At 41.6% G+C, this 20906-nt stretch overlaps 1 protein-coding gene across 8 annotated transcripts; it reads left to right on the top strand.

Moving 5' to 3' along the window:
• Positions 1-177: 177 nt before the first annotated feature.
• Gprk2 (G protein-coupled receptor kinase 2) lies at positions 178-19409 on the top strand. Of its 8 annotated transcripts, none has more exons than XM_076538989.1 (11): positions 178-597; positions 3317-3543; positions 3636-3866; positions 3953-4228; positions 4772-5817; positions 8462-8557; positions 9494-9851; positions 10314-11220; positions 11591-11728; positions 11989-12141; positions 12303-19409. In XM_076538989.1, the coding sequence occupies exons 5-11, from the start codon at positions 5766-5768 to the stop codon at positions 12396-12398; spliced, it is 1800 nt and encodes a 599-aa protein (XP_076395104.1). In that variant the 5' UTR covers positions 178-597; positions 3317-3543; positions 3636-3866; positions 3953-4228; positions 4772-5765; the 3' UTR covers positions 12399-19409. The 8 variants fall into 8 exon arrangements, with proteins under 8 accessions (XP_076395104.1, XP_012136340.1, XP_012136333.1 ...); XM_076538990.1 differs by lacking the exon at positions 178-597 and adding an exon at positions 2092-2236; XM_012280946.2 differs by lacking the exons at positions 178-597; positions 3953-4228 and having other exon boundaries at positions 3405-3543.
• The last annotated feature ends 1497 nt before the right edge of the window (positions 19410-20906 follow it).

The following is a 20906-nucleotide window of genomic DNA, read 5'->3' as shown; positions in this document are numbered from 1 at the left end:
AAAATAATACTGTATCGATAAGCGATAAAAAAGACTTTTCTTTTGATGGCGTTCAAATTTGGCGCGCGAACGCCGAAGTAAGATGGCGGGCGCGAGGATCGCACCCGCAGTCGGTATCCGAAGAGGAACCTAGGGACTCTACCACGCCCAATCGGAGTCGTCCGCGCGTCTATCGCCGTCTCCGTCGCACTGATTCGGGTGGAGGCGTCGTCCTCGGTGTCCTAACATGTCCCCTCCACCTAACCTCTTCATCCGTGGCGGTGCATCGCGACTCGAAACGGAGCATGCCAGTCAGTCGGTTTTTATCCAGCGGACGGGACGGTGCGTGGCGGTCTGGTGCGAGTGGCAGCAGCGGGTTCATACGATCGGACAGTACGAACCGTCCCTGGCTGCGTCGTGAAACGGGGAAAAGAAAGAGACACCCACGGTTTCATCGAGACGTGCCGTTCGCGTGTGTCGTTCCATCGAACGGATCCAAAGAGTGCGCGAAACGTTTCTCGTGGTCAGGAAGGATCGAAAGCTACCACCGGAGGTGCAGCGGTCGGCCATTGCGCTTTCTTCGTGTCGCCGTTTAGACCGCGCGGTGCTCTGCTATCGGTGTGTGTTACGTTCTAACGGGTGTACAGAAACCATACATGTGACTCCCTTCTCTGCTCCTGTGTTGCCCTACCCCCGTTCAAAAGCATCGTAAGATCGTTTACGCCCGTCTCGTGTTTCACCGAACGACGTGTCGCACCGACTCGTGTCTCCGTGACGCGGGGATACGATACGCTCCGTCGGTAACAGCGTCTCTATATTCTAATTGCTTTTTCTTATACTTTCTCCCTTTTTTTTCGATCCATCAACGCATGCGATCGTTTTACGTCGAACAACCCTGCGATACGATAAAAGAATACTCGTATCGCAGGCATGTGTCTCTTTCGATATATCGAAAGTGCTCGCGTGTTGCCTCGCGTGACGAATTTCGAGGCACCGGCGTCTCGTGATCGTACGGTAGCCGAGTCACGTTTCGATCACAAGAATATTTTAGGCGGGCTTCCACTTCAGACCCCCTGCAGTTTGTTACGTTTTTGAGTGTATGTTCGAACAGGTGCTACAGATCTTTAGCGGCATTCGTTTTGATTGATGTATTCTTTGTTACTCTTCCCTGCAGTAAGTCTTTATGCTACATATTTTTGAAAACTTTTGTTGTGATGCACTTTGTAATTAATTATTTTTCACAATTCCATAATTTTCGGATTTCCAAAGTTTCAAAGTGTTAGAATTACCTCGCGACCCACCCAAAATCAAGTTGCGACCCCCCAGTGCATCGGCACCCACACTTTGAGAATTTACCCTAAAACAAGGAGGGGTAAACAGAACCACGAGTAACGCAGCCGGTGTCAAATTAAGCTGTTCGGTCGAAATACACCCGACGTAAGTGTTTCCAGTCTGCGACGGACAAAGACTTCACTCTGTTCCCTCGCGTTTGATTTCTCAATTTGATGCACATGCACAACAGGCATTTTGTACTCGAGGTACTATGTATATACACGCCACTACAATGTGTCTCGATTCGCGGGTTTAGGATCGCTTCGTTCTCTTTTTCAATGAACTCGCCCGCGGTGCCATCGGCGTTAGTTGTCCCTCATTCAATCGTCCCTTTTCCGTTGCCGAGCTTTCCGCGTGCTTCTACCGGCATTTCTTCCCCTTCCTAACCTATTGTCATCGTAAAAATCCGGTTTTGTTTGAAGAACGAGAAAACGGGACTCGGTGTCGTTCTGCGAGATTTTCCTTCTATGGTTAGGTATATCGCGCAATATATTCTTTTAAATTTCCTTTTGCCGAGATTCTTGAATTATCGAATTTCCAAATTCACGAATTTTCAAATTGTAAAGGTTACCTTCGGGTTCCCGCCCAATAGCGCCCGAATTTTTCCGATCTCGACCCGAAGTTCGGGTACCCGACGTATCGGTCTACCCGCGCGTCCATACTTCTTAAGAATTCTCTGACCTGCGTCAGACGGCAAATATAGGTAAACAATTTGCATCTCGACAATGGTAATTCGTTTGAACTTTTCCGTCAGATCACTGGTGGACGTGATCAAGCGTGGAACTATTAAAAATCGAGAATGTGTCGTTATAATGAATCAATAAGGGCTCATGATCGCGGCTGCATGATCGTTCATTGTAAATTGCCAATTTCCTCATGGAGAAGCGTGTATACCACTCTGTGTACTTGCTTCATGCCGCTACCTGTGAGTATTCGAATATTCTTATTTTACAAACTGGAAATTGTGTCAGGTAATTATTGTACGCAATTGTTTTTTCGTTTACAGTCAAGTACTGTGACATTGTCGCGTATCTCGGTGCACGGATAAAAAGGGGTATACTTAGCGTCTCTGTCGTCACGATAGAGTTAATTGTCATATCGAAAATTATGCTACGTGTTCCGTGCGCGTATCATCGGACCTTTTATCATCGTTTCTTGTCGCGTGTTGATCGCTTCTTCCTGTCATACCGAGAGCTGTTCACGTTGATACGGAAGAATTAATTCTCTCGCTTCATCCGTTTTTCCTATCGCGTCATTCCGTGTTTTTTAATTGTTCAACTCTATCTTGCTTCGCTAAAAAGTGTAAAGAACATTTACGCGTCGAGAATTAATTATTTTCGTTCCTTTTGTCGTTAAATCTTGCCTCTTTCGGACGTCAGTGTTTTTGTCCTTCTCTGTCAGTTGCGTTGCCGATATACCGTTTATTACGTATGAAACGCATTACCGACTGACACATCGCGAATGCTTTTAACGGTTATCAATGTTCCCCTTCCCCCCGGTGTATGTGCGTATATATTCTCAGTACGAACTACCACGATTGATCGATTATTGGCAGTTTCTATTTCCGCGTATAATCCAGTCAGTCGACGGAAAACAAATATCATCTCGTAGTTTCTGCTGTTTGACCATTTCTAAACCGTGCCGTGTTTTATTTCTTGATAAACAGATAACGCGACAGTTGTGTCAGTGTATTCTGTTCTCAAACTTCCGAAATTTCGAATTAAGATATCGGTATGTTATTATTAAAGAAACGGGATTTTTGTCAGAAATATATAGAGAATTAGGAAAAACGACTCTCCTTCGCGGTGGCGTTATTCGCTTTTTTTTTTACTCGTTATCGTCGCCACTCACCGCTTCCTAATCCGGTTTCGCGAAACCGGAATCGCGTCATCGAGAAAAAGCATTTAAAACCTTTAACGATCCTCTCTCGACTGCTTCTTTTTTCCTCTGGCCGTTACTTAATTTAAAACTCATGTCGAATTATCTGATTCGTTGGCCGGTGTAGTTTAATAGGATTTACCAGTGTGATGCGGCAACTTGTAAAATCCACTTTGATGAGAATCTATCTGGTTTGAATTTAATTCCATCGACTATCCAATGACTGTGCTTCGGAATGAATGAAAGGGTTCGAAGGATGTATAGATTGAAAATGGTTGCTTGATACGTCAACTAGTTTCAAGTGGACTGGAACATACAGGGTGTTTCAAATTAACATATTATTAAATATGAATGGTAATTATGCAAAGTAATTTTATTATTTTTTGATAATTGAATTTTAATTTGTTATGATGTACAGTCGGTAACTTATCTTTTATTTAATGTAGGAATTCTTGAGGAATTAAAATGGCGTCTCTATATTAGCATCCACTGAAGTTACTGCTATTTCTCTCTCTATTGGATCTCAAGATTTCAATCTCTCAGAAACTTATGTTACATGTAAATCACGATGATAATGCAACACTAAGGAACACTTTGAAACGGTACAATGCATTAAACTGAAGCAGAACTTTATATATGTACATACATACATTACCGAGGACATTGACATTGAATCGGTGAGGATCTTTGATCTGTGTAATTACTGTATCCATTACCATACCAATGGATTTATAAATTTACACATATTTTTGGATGATTTCAGTTGGTTCTTCCGAGATATTTCGCCTTGTCCAATTACAAAGGACACCCTGTAGAGTTGGTAGGAGTCCTGGAAAAAAGTTATTAGATTACCCGCTCGGGTATTACGCCGACGGTGCGGTTAGTCGTGTCGTTATCTTTATCCGCGTAACGCACCTGCTGCGCGTACTGTTCACGCACATGTGCGCCTGGTAATTTCGCATGCAGAACGCGCTTAGATAAGTGCGTGTCGTCGTCTTTTCTGCGAGTCAGATAACCGGCAGGAAGCGCGAGTAGCATGGTGATTTCTTCTTTTTTTTTCGAATTAACTCACGACGCAAACGAACGAGAGATATCCTCTTTGTCTCCGAGACCCTCTGACGTTGTTAATGTTTCCTGTTATTTAGGGAGAAAGATATTCGATGAAACAGATTGGCGTAATTGAGATTCAGGCGTCTTGCGTTTGCCTTTGGCAAATATCCTTCCCTCCAGTTCCTGTGATTAATATGTTCGCTGTGAATCGAAGTTTGATCGGTGAATGAATTATTTGTCAGCACAGATAATTCATGTCAATACTTCTTTATTTTAATTCCAGTTAGATCCATCTTGGTCAAAGGTTAAAAAGGATAACTAAATGTAATGTGGTTCTATGACAGCGAGCATGTTAAAATGGATCCTTCCTGCAGTAGAGTTGTGATTTTTGAAAAGTGGTATCGCTTAACGAGAGACGATTGTACCGTTAGCAATAACTGCAAAGCATTACGTATTGTTAGCAACGCCACTCTAGACTCCCGCAACTCCTTTCACGCTAATATAACACGGCCAATCTGAAATCTCATTCCAGAACGTACATCAGGGATCGGTGCAAAGGAGAATACATTAAACGCTTCGGGGAACAGCGACCGGTACGAACGAAAGGAGACTGGAAATTCGTATCTACAAAGGCTTGAAACCACACGACCATCAAGTTCCTTCCTAATACGAGGCTGAACAAAATTACCCGAGTATCAAAAAGGAAGAAACGAAAGCCATCCGCGCTATCAAAGACACGATCCTTTGGGTCGCGAAGGAACATCCGTTGGATGAACAGGGATCTCCCGCGCCGTCGTTCAAAGTGGAGAAGTGAAAGGCTGCGCTAAGGTGCATACGAGGTGTCGTGAATCCGCGGAACACACGTGACATTTTTACGATGGCACGCTAAAGCGGCCTGGGATCTGCTGATCGTTAGCGGCACGATCTCTGTTGGTATTTAAAGAGAGATTCGAAGGAGAGCCCAACAACGCGTCGCACGCGATTACGACTGGTTTTAATGTAAACGCGGCGTACTCTGGCCCCATCACGCTATTCTGAATGCTTCGTTCCGCGCGACTAACCGACTGCTGCATCCCCATGCACCTTCTTCCAATACGTTTCTTGTCCGTGAGGAAAGAATTACGACGTGGATGCACCGCATTGTAAACGATCAAACCTCGGTACGGAAGAATCTGTGTATCGAGGCAAGTGCGCGACGACCAGGTACGTCATCGTTGCGGGACACGTTGAAGAGGTCAACGAACTCGAGTCGACTCGACAAGGTGGTTAAACGAAACGGACGTTCTTGAACCTGGAACTCGAGTCGACTCGATCAGCGACGTCCTTACCGTTGTCCTTGGACTGATCGGTCCTGGGGCTGCAGATGGGAGCAGGTCTGCCGGTGCCCGACAGGGTGATCAACCCCGGAAAACAACACCACCCGTCCGGACTTCCGCTCGTCACGTGCCCTCTTTCCCTTCTTGCTCGTCGCCCGCCAGGCTTCTCGCTCTCCGTTCGGCCGCGTAAACTCGATCAAGCTGGAATTGATGGAGTTGGAGAATATCGTGGCGAACACTGTATACCTCAAAGCGAGAGAAGGTGAGTCTCTTTCATTTTCCTTTATTTCCGACCTTCCATTCCTTTTCACTAACTCCTACCTTTGCAGGTAACCATCTGTGTTGTGTGAATTGTATGTCTGGCTGTGCTGAAATTGCTTTAGAGATTTAACTATAAATCTCGGTACAATATACCCAATAGATGAATGTCATAAACATGCTAACTCCACAAGTATTTAATTTATTAAATAACTCAACGAGTTTATCTAATATTATATGAATAACAAGAAAAGCAAGGTAACAAGTGGAAAGCTTAAATTGAAAAATCTGGTTATTTATGATTCTCATTGAGAAGCCCCGCTGTGGTCGTACAGAAGAGATTTCATTAAGCATCTGTTGCACAAATACAGTTTCACCATACAAAATCTACGTTCCGTATCATCAACAGCGACATTAAGTTTCCGGTTCTTGCTTCGCGTCTGCTGGCATAATACCATGGTATCTTATATAATTGTCATGTTACGTTACATCTCGTTGCCATACAATATTCTTCACCATAAATCAATTATACTAAACAGTATAATACAGCAGTTTATTCGTTCATACGAATAAAATATTTTGGAATATATTTTAGATAAATGTTTGGTGACAGAAACTTTAAATTGTTCATTCGAAATACCATGGTGTCTTATATGATTGTTATGTTACGTTACATCTCGTTGCCATACAATACTCTTCACCATAAATCAATTATACTGAACATTATAACACAGCAGTTTATTCGTTCACACGAATAAAATATTTTAGATAAATGTTTGTGATAGAAATTTTACATATGAAATACCCGTGGTAAAATTAGAGAAATATTTGAAATCCTGTGTTTCAGATCCGACGTGGCTTAACCACGCTCGACGAATATGCGCATAAACTGGAAATTCACATGAAAACGCGGTAATTAGACGAATGATATTTCGTTCTGACAAATGCATTCTGATGTGAATTCTACGGAAACGTGTTCTATAGCGGTTTCATTCGTAACTTTTGTTTTCGTGATAGAAGGGCTCCCGAATTAATTACACTGGATTAACTCTTTACGTGTTCAGCCCGTGATTGTCACGGTCGTCATGGTATCAGACTATCCAAAAATCCTTTGTTTCTGTAATATTATATGGCCAGGAACTTATTTAGCATTCCGAAAATTACGTTCCTATTAGAAGTTAGGGTCCAGGCTTAACTCGAACAGTTTACATGCAAATGGCTTAATGAGAACGCGTCCGAGCACAGAACTCTAATTAAACTGCATACTTTACGTTATTACATTCTTGCTGTTTGTATCGCGTGCAATAAACTGCGCCCTGCATTGACACGAGGGTAGCGAGAGTGGCCTTGTAAGTAATTGCAGATTTTACTGTGACCCGAGGCGTCGCCGATAAGGAAACCAAGCTTTCCTTTATCGAAAGGCATACGGAATACTAATTAAACAAACTTCTAATGCGGTCGCCAACTGATTACGAAACTTCTCTGCAACCCCTTGCTTCAGGGGTTTGAGTCAATCTCGAGCTAACTCGCAATGCTGATGGAAGCTGTTTGACGATATCAAATCGTTATATCAGATTCAGTTGACTCCTGGTAGATTGCCGCAGGCGATGCAAGAACCGAAAATTCAATACATGCTACAACGCGTGGCGATACAGTATCCAATGTAATTTAATAGGGTTTAAAGTCGCGATGAAAAATGTTTCTTCTGGTTATTCGATTACATTAAATTCGTGGTACCGGTCACCGATGACCCTTACGGTAGTCAACATGTTAATTAGCATATTGTCGGTGGCGAGGCGAAAGCCTGTTGCGTGGCTCGGTTAGAAGTAGGTAAATGGGTTCGCGTGATGCGCCAACCGACGTCAATGGGCCTGTAATCGCATCGCGCCTCGGTGAACTTTATAAATATACTAGAAGAGCGGACCTCTGCGTTAACACAACGTCTGTAAATTATGTAAGAAGCTCGCAAACTCGTGTACGAGGTTAATTACACCGGGGAGGATGTTGTTCGCGATCCTAGGTCGAAGGACTACAAAAAGCTAGACAAATTGCGACGAATTTAATTAGTCCAAATTGAATTGCGTGCGGAATTGTCTCTCGAGAAATGAAATTAAATCGCGCGGAGTCAAATTGCGTCTCGAATTGCGAATAGAAGCTTCTCTGAAATCTGTAGCTAGTCAGAAACTCATTCGGATTGATTAATTTGTAAACGTAGTCGAAGCCACAACGAGCGTTTTAAAGGATGAATGAACCTCGTCGGTTCGACCTTGTGCGGGTTATTTTCTGAAATACTTTCGCCATGGCCTCCACGCAGGACCGGTTAAGTTCCTGTTGGACCCGTAGAAGGTTGACAAGCTGTCGACGTTGAAATTTCACCTGACTGCACGCGTGATGGGTGAAACGTGAAACTATGATCGACGAACATGGAAAGAACTTTCTGACGAGCCTTGCATCGACAATCTATGGTGTTACCTTTTGTCGCTTCGGAACTTGTTCTCTTTTAGGGCACATTTATCGCTATCTTCTAGATAAATGCTTCGGAGAATCTACCTAAATACATTTATATAGTTTCTGGAACGATTGACATTTCTAAAGTATCTAAGCTTGAAATTTTTATGAATTTTGGGTAACAAGTTTTTCTATTTCAGGCGGTGGTGACAGCAACAAGGGAAAGAGTAAGAAATGGCGGAAGATACTCCAATTTCCACATATCTCCCAATGCATTGGCCTAAAAGATAAGCTAGGTGAGTCACGGATCCTGTTTTTCCATTTTCCGGCTGACAGACGTAACCTTTAATCCTACTCTAATCCATGTACGATAACGACGACCACACTGAGAGGGACATGTGAATATTTTGTTACTCTAACACTAATATACAGGATTAACAGCCTTTTCCTACATCGTCCCTGAAGTTACGTAAAACTGATCTTGATCTGAACCTTCATCCGTCTAACTTCAAGGTCAAATCTCTTTATCCAGAGGATAAAAGATGTGAAGGGAACCGTGTGTTAAAACTAGATTGTTCTCTTGGAAGTTATTTCTGATTGTGCGATTAGGTAAGGTCAGAGAAGTAGAAGCTGGGTAAGAAAATGAGCAAACCAGGAGTTAGGGTAAAATTACTCAAAGTGTCTTTGAAATATTTCAAGATGGGAGATGTTAATATTTAAGAAAGTAAAACGATTTTTACAGTGAATCAGCCGCCTTAGTCGCAAAATTGGGACACGACGCGTAACCCAAACATCTCCCCCGTGAATCCTCGCGGTTAATCAACGCGTGACCCTCCGCCACGACCCCGGTTCTCGTGGATTATTGAATCTCGAGCAAACGACGGCGAATAACGAGAGGAGTAGGAGGTTGGACCCCTTGGCTCGTTCGACCAGATAAGGAGCTATTGGACTCTGTTGTCTCGGTTAATTAAGCCGTGATGCCGCGTCGATGGTTACTTCGTCGCCGAGGGCGGCGAGCAGTTCCTCCTTTCGAGTGCTCGGATCGGGTTTGCTAACACGACTCGATACCGCATGCTCGATTAACCCTTTTCTCGTTAACCCTCGCGTAAACAATCGGACATGAACCTGCAATAAACAAGATTGTTATTTTAAAACTAAAGGGGACAACTTTTTAAATTATGAAAGGAAATCCTACCCTTAATGTTAATGACATAACTGTTTTGTCTGTCCAGATATCAGGTACGGCTATGTGGTGGATCAGCAGCCAATCGGACGTCTGTTGTTCCGGCAATTTTGCCAGGACAAGAAACCGGCCTACCATCGGTACAATCTCTTCTTGGACGCCATCGAGAAGTACGAGATCGAGATGGACGAAAATCGGATCGAATTGGCGAAGGATCTGTTCGAGCAGTACCTGAAGAGCGAAGGTTCGGAGGTCGTGGACATTCTGAACGATTCTTTGATCGCTCAGTGCGAGGAGAGGCTCAGCACCGGAGGGAAGGAGCTGTTCGTCGAAATCGCGCAGACCGTGAAGAACTTCCTGGCCGGCGAGCCTTTTTCAGCTTTCCAAACTAGTTTCTATTTCTATAGGTAATTCCCGAATACCTTGTTACGGGAGCTTTAGGTACCCGTTTATTTGCTACCCGTTATGGTTCATAATTAGAAAGTTAACACCTTGTTGACCTTAGCAGTCGAGGTCCATTTGACACTAAGACGTTAATTAACCCTCGAATAGCGGAAGCCGGGTCAATTATAACTAGAACTCTGTATCAAGTAGACTGTGAAGATTATTCACGCCGCTATCTAAATTCTAGTGAAAGGCTCGATTACTCGAACAAAAGTCTACAACGTAATCAATGAACGCCGCTATCTGAGTTTTAGTGAAAGAGTCAATTGCTCGAGCCTTATCGTGCGAGTTCCCGAGAAGTCAATTGGCAAATATTTGTACGTTGGAACGTTTCCTTCGAAGATTAAACGCAGAACCTTCCTCTACTTGTCTTCGATTTCGAAATTCTTAAACTATTCTCGCTGATATTTAACTTTTCTCCGTAGGTACCTGCAGTGGAAATGGCTGGAAGCACAACCGGTCACCTACAAGACCTTCCGCATGTACAGGGTGCTCGGTAAGGGTGGTTTCGGCGAGGTCTGCGCTTGTCAGGTACGAGCGACGGGCAAAATGTACGCGTGCAAGAAACTGGAAAAGAAGAGAATCAAGAAACGGAAAGGAGAAGCGATGGTATTGATCGAGAAGAACATCCTGCAGAAGATCAATTCGAAGTTCGTGGTCTCGTTGGCCTATGCTTATGAAACGAAGGACGCGTTATGTTTGGTATTGACCATCATGAACGGCGGTGATCTGAAGTTCCACATCTACAACATGGGCGGAGAGCCTGGCTTCGACATTAACCGGGCCAGGTTCTACGCGGCCGAAGTGGTCTGCGGTCTGGAACATCTGCATCTTCAGGGGATCGTGTACAGAGACTGTAAACCGGAGAACATTCTTCTGGACGATCACGGCCACGTGAGGATCTCCGACCTTGGCCTGGCCGTTGAGATCACCGAGGGAGACATGGTGAGAGGAAGAGTGGGCACGGTAGGCTACATGGCTCCGGAAGTGATCGACAATGAGAAGTACACCTTTTCGCCAGATTGGTTCAGCTTTGGCTGTCTTTTGTACGAGATGATAGAAGGCCAGGCGCCGTTTCGCGCGAGAAAGGAGAAGGTGAAGAGGGAAGAGGTGGATAGGAGGGTGAAGGAAGATCAGGAGAGGTATTCGACCAAGTTCACCGAGGAGGCGAAGAGTCTGTGCCAGCAGCTGCTGAAGAAGAGCCCGAAGAGCAGGCTAGGATGCAAGTGCGGCAGGCACGGGGCTAAGGAGGTGAAGCTCCATAGCTTTTTTCAATGCTTGAACTGGAAGAGGGTCGAGGCCGGTATGTGGGAACCGCCGTTTGTGCCGGATGTGAGTAGGTGTCGTTCAAGTCGATTCTATTGTCGTCATAGTTTTCTGTCGCGTTCGATTCTCCTGGTACGAAGAATCCTTTTGCGTCTTGAATGAAAAAACTTCAGGATATTGCAAAGTTACTATCTCAGTTTATAACGAAATCATATTTCACCATAGCAAATTAATAGATCCTGAAGTTTTCAAGACCATTTTCGAACATTCCTACTTTGATCGAAAGTTGCATTAGTCATATTCGTTAACGACTTACTGGAATTCAAGTTGCAAAACAACAGTTTCGTAATGAACTTCCGTGATTTTCTTGTTAGAAGCTCATGATCGAGCCATTATATGCAGGAAAATAAAAATCATTGAATAATTTTGCTTGCAGCCTCACGCGGTTTACGCTAAGGACGTGTTAGACATCGAGCAGTTCTCCACGGTGAAAGGTGTTAATTTAGACGCCACGGACGACACATTCTACAGTAAATTCAATACTGGCAGCGTGTCCATCCCATGGCAGAACGAGGTAGTTAAACGTTCCTCGTGTACTATCAGACATCTCAAAGAGCTAAAGTTACTCTCTGACGTTGTAATGCACTCTGCACTCGTAATTCTCTCTGTTCAAAGTGCTGTACGTCAGAAAGAACACGAGTGTTTCTTATCGTTCATCGGAATCCATTTTAGCTCTCAAAGCGAATCTGACCGACTGATCGAGGTTCAAAACGTCTACCGTGTTCGGCGAAAGAGATTCTATTTCCTACATCTGACTTCTATTTTCTGTTCCAGATGATCGAAACCGAATGTTTTAAGGAGCTGAACGTGTTAGGCCCCAATAATACACCGACTCCTGATCTGCTCATCAACCATCCTCCGCCTAATAACGAGAACAGAGGCTGCTTTCCGTTTCGCAGACAGGCATGGCGTTTTATTTTAGATTTAGTAAATGTTTAATGCGTATATAGTACTCTGATATTACGGTAGAGATCTTCTCTTGTTGCCAAGTTTAGACTGTACGCTAATAATATTGGCAGCTCTAGTAATATCGTTTCTTCTCCTAACAAATATCTGCACGTTAATATTCATAACGATTTCCATTACAGAAGAAGCAGAGTGCCCGCACAAGGCAGATACCGTTATCAGAATGCCACCTGCTTGAGCTGTCACAGAGCCAGAACTCGGAGATGCCAGCCAGCTGATCCAAAATGAACGCGAACAATGCGAATCAACCGACGTCGTCGTCCGTGCGACGTCGTCGTTGCGGACGACGTCGACGGGCGCTCAGATGCTGCCTGAAGCTGCTTTAAACAGACGCAGCAACGGCTCCGCGACTTTGGTGCCGATTTTACCGCTGCAACTCGTTGCAACTTGTCCAAAGGTGGCTGAGATCGACGACGGACTCTCGGCGCAAGCACAGATTTCTCAGGTTTTCCCAGAGCACAGAGAAGAACACTTACGTATTCACGAGGATTCTTAAGCGCGTTTGTCAACGCTGCAACGTCATTATTCTTTTGCAGTAAGAGTGACGTCGTTAAAGATTCAGGAATCTTAAACGATGCTATTCTTACCTGTAAAGGAACGTATAGTAACTATTCAGATACGTAGTTACATATTGAAACGCGTAATTCTCCGAATACGAATCCGATGTTGAATTGCACGTCCGTTAACCTCGTGTGCATTTTCTGTCGACCGTGTGGATGCATATCTTTTGAAGGAGGTTCGAGGAGAAAACCCTTAGTGGTCGTATTGAGGCATTTGTACTTCATTCGAGTATTATCGATTAGGGATTTAAATGTGCATATATTGGATAATATAAAGAAATTCTATAGTAGCGAGTTAAGCGTACAGGAATTGAATTACAATAATTTGAAATAGCAGACTGGCAAGCCGAGTCCGCGGTGTTAATGCATCCATGCGTCTAAGTACATTTACTATCGATACACACACGACGGAATCCGTGGACTGCACCGAGCACACGACTAGCGTTTACACGTTGGCACGTGTGCAATGCTTGCGCGTAAATACGAGTGACGCAATTACGCGCAGTGTGCTAATTAGGGTCGCGCGAAAATGTTTACGCGTCGAAGCTGTAAGTTTGTCTGCACGCTTAGAGAGGAACGCGTTCACCACGTGTATAATAAGTATGTGTACTTAGTGCAGTCGGTGCACACGACCGGCGCGCGTGCATACGCGACGTGATAATGATAACGGTAACCTTATTGAAAAAAGAAAACAACAAATATGCTGTGTACGCGTATGGAAATTGTCGCAGCATCGTTAGACTCAGAGAAATGCTCCGTTGATTCTTCGGGTGTGCCCTGAAGCGAGTTCAAAGACATTCGATTTATGCAGTCTTTTCACTGGTTCATTGTATGTACGCTGCTCAAAATGATTACAAGGTGACTTCGATGATATTTGTCGTAGATGAGAGTCTTAAGACTTTCACAACTTGGGTCGTCATTGATACTTTGATGACTACAGGAAATCCGCAATCTTTATTTTACTTGTTTCTATTTACACAGAGTCTATTTATAGTTCCGTTGATGATACTAGTTTTTAAATTGCAATTGGTAACTATTATATTACTTGGAAGCGAAAGATAAGATAACGAGTTACGTATCAAGGTCACAAATTGTATCAAAGGCCGTCAAAATGTTGAAGCTTCCACAGGCCATATTCGGAAGAAAGTTATTTTAAATTATTTATCAACATTGCATCTAGTTTCTTAGCTAACCAATGTTGGTACTTGTATAAAAAATTTAATCAAAATTATACACTTGGTAGATCTGATGATTTTGAGCAGTACACAAAACGGTCTGAAATTGATTCAAAGTGTTCTTTGTTGATTGACAATCTCCAATAGACTTTCCCAACCGCTCCAAACAATTTCGATAAACCGATTGTTTCGAGTAATCTGTCTAATCAATCCAAGGATACTCTGATCATGAAACCAAACTCGAGATACATGCATTTAGTCTAAGAGGTCTGCGTTTTTGATAATACTTTTACTTTTTGACGATGGTTTACAGTCTGCACGGCGGATAAACGCTTACGTATACAATTATCTTTCTTTCGGTCAGAATCATTTTAAACGGCGTCTAAACCCGTCCTGAGATACGCACAAAATGTTACGCGATTCTTTCTTCTTTTTTTATTCTCTTTATACGAGTGATTCTTTAATCGAACATTTCCAAAGGCCTTTCCTTTAAAGGAATCAATCTTATAGTTGACGAGACGTGTAGTTGGGTGCAATATAGGCTTTTTTTAATTATGAGAAGTGTTAAGGGAAGAAGTTATGTAGGAGTGGCCTAATGTTAGAAGGAGAAGCGTGGGAGGAGCTTGAAGTAATGAGGGGTGTAGAACTTAACTTGGAAGGGGAAATGTGGGAAGAGCTTAATATAAAAGGAGAAGTGTGGGAGGAGCTGGAGTTGGGAAACGTAGGAGGAACCTAATATTGTAAGGCAGTGGGGAAGTATAGCAATGGCCTAAGAACTAAAGAGTACAGGGGTAAAAGAGCCTAATTTATCACAGAGAAGTATAGGAATAATTTAAGGTAGAAAAGTACAGGCGCCTAAATAAGTGGGGGAAGAGTAGGAGGAGCCTAAGCCAGAGGGCGGAGCGTGGGAGGAGTTAGCTCTCCGTTAATTAAAAAAAGCCTACGTTGCATCGTGTCGGAATAGTCGCACATATTCAAGAATATATTTATACAAACTCGAAAGGAATTGTTGCAATTCGTCGATAATATTGATGAAAGAAAGACGATAATGTAAACGAGAATAGGAGGCTGACAGCGTAGCCTGAAATAATGATACTTCGACGAAATCACGTTGCTTGCATTTTACATTAGCCGTTTTCCTTTCTGTTTTTTAAGGATTGTATTATATGTAGTTGCCGAGGCAAATCCGTATATCACGAATGGGCTAGCAAACGAAATCGCGGCATAACTTAAAAACTGATTTGTAAACGATTTCATTCTTAATTAGGATAAAATTATTTTATATTTTTTACCGTAGATTACGTGCCGTTAATCAACGTTCGTCTGACAGCCCATTCGTTAATAATATTTATGTATTATTGCGTATTTAAAGCGAACGGAATAGGTCTCGATAAGAGGTGTTCGACTTAGTAAGTTAAAAATGTATTATTAATCCACGAAATAGCGGTGTAACCCGATGGTAACACGATCATATCTGTCATTCGTTCCGATTCGACCGATCAACGATCGCGACTCGATTTTTGCCGGTCGCCGGTTCATCGGTTGAACCGGGAATTTTTTAATCGCTCACGATACAACTCGTACAAACCGCGGTAGAATTCTCATTGTTCGACCATCAACGACGACGAAACCCGAGGGTTGTTAATTCTACCAATTTTCGGACCGTTCAAAAATCACCGAGACGAATCGCACAAATTTTAATCGTCGTTCCGAAAATTGGTCACCCGCGTAACGATTATAATAATATTCAAGTATTAGAGATAATAGTTGCATTGTACCGAGTCGGATCGCAATTAGTGAATCGTTAGTTGTCGCGGTGGTTCGAGATTAGCAACGTAATTTTGCATTACTCTGTAATAATATGTAGGTTAGCGTTAAACAACTAATTACCAACGGGTGGAGAAAAGGGAGGACGCAGTTGGCGTCGTGGACGTCGAAAAATGATACTTCCGATCGCGAAAGGAATCTCTCAGTGCTTTCAACTGTGATTATTTTTTTTCTCGATGTCCGTTTGCTAATTCTTTAACCCTTTCGACCTCGTGATTAGTTTGGTAACTTCTCAGTTACAATTTTTTAAACTTGGGTCGAACGGGTTAAAAACCTTTCCACGATCTGTCGAATAGTTAATCGTTTGTTGTACAATCAGTTGAAACACTTTGTGAAAATTAACCCTTTCTATTTTAAAATATTCGATGGATCGTAACGAGGCGCGTGTCTTTTGCTCAAAAAAGACGAATAAACTCGTTCGTACAACGTTCTCGTAAAGTACCTCGTATTCTGGCGGGCAAACGTCCAGAACTCGTTTAGTGGTCGTCCAATAGTTTCATAGTGTTCATTTTCGAGTTCTTCGTTTCGAAGAAACATTACATCCTTTTGCCAATCTCTTTTTTATTAGGAATCTAATTTTTTAATCGAGAATTTTGTATATCGTTTGAAGGAACGAAATGTTTTCTTTTTTATTAATTAATTGTTGATAGAGGGCGCGAATAATATTTAAATCATTCCACATTTCCGTGCAAACGTTTTTACCTTCTCTTTACTGTCTTTTTAAGTGCAATGTCGAACTGTTAAGCTCACCTGCGAAGGCGTTTGTGATTACCAAATTACATTGGAATAACTGGAGCACAAATTCTTATCAGGTCATTGCGTACTTTAAAAATAAGTTCAAAGATTCAATTCATACGTTATTCCAATGCAATTGTTTAACACGCTGATGGAATGAAAATTCTTGTCAGCAGAAATGCGAGCGTTTTCATGTTTCTCCCCGGGAAAAGTCAGTCGGGGTTAGCAATTAAGCTCCTGTAAGCACGTGAAAGTTCTCCTTTGTACATACATATACATACATACACTATAGCAACGATATTATACGATAGCTAGTAACTACAAACAGGAAGCGAATCAGTTAAGTGTAGATGCGTGTTTGTATAGGTGCAAAAAAAGGAATTAAACGGTAGGGACCTAATCGTGCACTATTGGTGAAACGATAGGAATACCGATGTGAGATTATCACTGTATTTATATATAGCCGTATACTTTCTTCCGTAATTCTTTTTAACCCGTTGTCGCATACGACTCCGAGTAAAAGACTACTGTAAACACCACATCGATGTGTAGGTACATTTTGGAACGTAGGGGAGGGTGAAAATAGTATTTGAAAACTGTCTATTCGTTCTTTTTAGTTGGTATGACATGTACAAATTTTTGTATGTTACGCGAGATCTGAGTGGTAAAATTATTTTCAAGTTTATTGTATCAATTTGGAATTGAGGTATGAGAGGTGTGGAAATTGGTCCTTGGCTTACGTGGTCAATGTTTGTGTAAATCAAATTGAATTCCAGATCGCCGAATAAGTAATAGTAGATTCTCCGTCCACGAAAGAGAAAAATGTCGAAGTGGGGCGTGTCGATTTCGATTTTACCGAGTTGGGGCGTGTCGTGTCGAAGGTATACCGAGTTGGGGCGTGTCGTGTCGAATGTATACCGAGTTGGGGCGTGTCGTACCGAAGATTACCGAGTTGGGGCGTGTCGTATCGAATATATACCGAGTTGGGGCGTGTCTTACCGAAGATTACCGAGTTGGGGCGTGTCGTGTCGAATGTATACCGAGTTGGGGCGTGTCGTACCGAAGATTACCGAGTTGGGGCGTGTCGTACCGAAGATTACCGAGTTGGGGCGTACCGTATCGAAGATTACCGAGTTGGGGCGTGTCGTACCGAAGATTACCGAGTTGGGGCGTACCGTATCGAAGATTACCGAGTTGGGGCGTGTCGTGTCGCAGTGTATCGAATTGGAAGCGTACCGTATTGAAGATTACCGAGTTGGGGCGTGTCGATTCCGATTTTACCGAGTTGGGGCGTGTCGCGTCGAATGTATACCGAGTTGGGGCGTGTCGTATCGAAGATTCCCGAGTTGGGGCGTGTCGATTCCGATTTTACCGAGTTGGGGCGTGTCGTACTGAAGTTTACCGAGTTGGGGCGTGTCGTATCGAAGTGTACCGAGTTGGGGGGCGTGTCGTACCGAAGATTACCGAGTTGGGGCGTGTCGATTCCGATTTTACCAAGTTGGGGCGTGTCGTACCGAAGTTTACCGAGTTGGGGCGTACCGTATCGAAGATTACCGAGTCGGGACGTGTCGTACTGAAGTTTACCGAGTTAGAAACTGTCGAATTAAATGAATACCGAGTTAAAGCGTATCAATCTGAATTACTATCGAGTTGAGACGTCAAATTAATACAAAGTCGGGACGTGTCGAATCGAATCGTACATCTTCGCGCCAAATTGAATAACTGGGTGCTAGATTGAGTGAAATTGTATCGCGTCGAGTACTCATCGAGTTAAATAAACTGCACCATGTAAAACAAGTGACCAATGCAATACAATGTTCTTATATATTCTTCTGAAACCTTAAACTAGTAAACGACTCTAACTATTCTCTTCTGTATTTCAAATACTATTTGCACCCGGGTTTGATTGTACCCCTCGTTGGATCGAGGCCAGTTAAAGTAACTCTTAGCATAGATCGTCGATATAGTTTCACCGTTTTTTAAGTCTGCGCTCCAGCGACGACTTTCTCGGTTTCCTTCGCAAACTTCAGAGCCTAATTAGCGCAATCAACGAAACGTGTGTAGCTCAAAGTATCTGATTTTTATCGCGTTCTGTTGAGGCATCGTGGAAAAGACGGTGTCTTTTTTTAGACTACGAATCTCGATAATAATCTAAATTCGTGTAAAACGAGTTTCGAAACTTTTTTTTTATTAAGAATAATCTATGTAGTATCTAAATTAATTTATTTAATAATTGTATTAATCGTAGGACGAAATTTTTGTAATTTATCGTCAATTTATCGAATCAACGAATTAAGGAGATTTAAGATGCTCTTATTTAACTTTAATTTTAAAAGAAACAAAAACGCTCAAAACGACAGCGCAAATTTTCATATCGATAATAAACGAAAAAGCGTCGAACCGAGATCGCGCTGGAAAATCCGTTCCAAAACTGGTTTCTTTTTTTTTTATACATTTTCTTTCTCTTTTCGTCTCGTGAAAATTTGAAGGAAACGGAACGAGAAGAGAAAGCAAATTTTTGTTCCTGATACACCGACGAAGCCAAATGAAATTTCGTTTCTTTTGTAATCTCTGTGTATGTTGTACAACCGCTGTGGACAGATTTATAAATATATTATATATATATCATGTATAATATATTTATATACATATATATACACACATATTTGTGTATAAGTTATAAATATTTGTACCGTCATATATTTATAACTTATATATGTTTATACATACAAAATATAGACGCGTATGTAACCAAGACTTTAAATTATTTATTGCCAATTCGTGCGGTCCTTACGAAACAAGATATTGTCTTCGATAAAATTTTTCCAATCAAAACGAAATATATGTTGAAAACCTTCCATCGAAATATATAGATTTTTTTATTGTACCGAAAGATTTTGATAATCTTAGAAATAAAATTCACCGATTATTCTTTTCTTTTTCTCATTGCCGAGATGCTTGATTTACTTCACAGAAATATATTTTACAAGTTGAGGAGAAGGGGAAGTAACACACATATTATACAATATAATATATTGTCACAGTTTTGCTTGTCCCATGTTTCCTTGTCCGACTCGTTTAGGTCCTAAGCTACTGCATTTTCTCACCCCATTTTCGATTCTAATTCAATGAGAATACATTTCGTTTGCGTGGGAATGATTGCAATGTTTCTTGCGAGTTTTGTTCGATTTTTTGTTGTACTTTTAATCCGCTCGGAACGTTTCCTCAAGAGAGGGTTCTTTTAGGTTGAAGTGTACAGAGTGTTTCACAAGTGGTAGGTCCCTGAAATGAGGGGTGTGGGAAATCTTATTCAGAATCACGTCAGCTGTGGATCTTTTCAGGGACCTATTAGTTGTGAGACACCCTGTATACATACGTAACATACATACTACATATACATACGTCATATACAAACGTCGTATACATATGAAATATACATACGTAACATACATACATCATATACATACGTTGTACACATACGTAGTATACATAAGAAATATACATACGTCATATACATACTACATATACAAACGTAGTATACATATGAAATATACATACGTAACATACATACATCATATACATACGTTGTACACATATGTAGTATACATATGAAATATACATACGTCATATACATACTACATATACAAACGTAGTATACATATGAAATATACATACGTAACATACATACATCATATACATACGTTGTACACATACGTAGTATACATATGAAATATACATACGTAATATACATACGTCATATACATACTACATATACAAACGTCGTATACATATGAAATATACATATGAAATATACATACGTAACATACATACATCATGTACATACGTTGTATACATATGAAATATACATACGTCGCATACATATGTAATATACATACTACATATACAAACGTAGTATACATATGAAATATACATACGTAACATACATACATCATATACATACGTTGTACACATACGTAGTATACATATGAAATATACATACGTAATATACATACGTCATATACATACTACATATACAAACGTCGTATACATATGAAATATACATACGTAACATACATACATCATATACATACGTTGTATACATATGAAATATACATACGTCGCATACATATGTAATATACATACGTCATATACATACTACATATACAAACGTAGTATACATATGAAATATACATACTACATATACATACTACATATACATACGTCATATACATACATCATATACATACTACATACACATACTACATATACATACGTAATATAATAATTGAGTATCAATGTAGAAATTTAGAAAAAGAAACATTGCAACCACTATCCACGCAAATACTCAATTGTCCAAACCTCCATCTTGTATCTTTCTTTTCCTCTTTCGCGTTTCCTCTCCGCAAAAATCGCTTGAACGTAAAAAAAG

The sequence above is a fragment of the Megachile rotundata genome, chromosome 13 (assembly GCF_050947335.1).
Source record: "Megachile rotundata isolate GNS110a chromosome 13, iyMegRotu1, whole genome shotgun sequence".
Lineage (NCBI taxonomy): Eukaryota > Metazoa > Arthropoda > Insecta > Hymenoptera > Megachilidae > Megachile > Megachile rotundata.
This window is presented reverse-complemented; position numbering and strand designations above follow the sequence as displayed.

Excerpts from the sequence above, each read along its gene's own strand:
- Gprk2 (XM_012280943.2), top strand. The coding sequence starts at position 5,766 with ATGGAGTTGGAGAATATCGTGGCGAACACTGTATACCTCAAAGCGAGA. Across the intron at positions 5,818-8,461 it reads ATACCTCAAAGCGAGAGAAG|GCGGTGGTGACAGCAACAAG; the intron begins GTGAGTCTCTTT and ends TTTCTATTTCAG. Across the intron at positions 9,852-10,313 it reads ACTAGTTTCTATTTCTATAG|GTACCTGCAGTGGAAATGGC; the intron begins GTAATTCCCGAA and ends TTTTCTCCGTAG.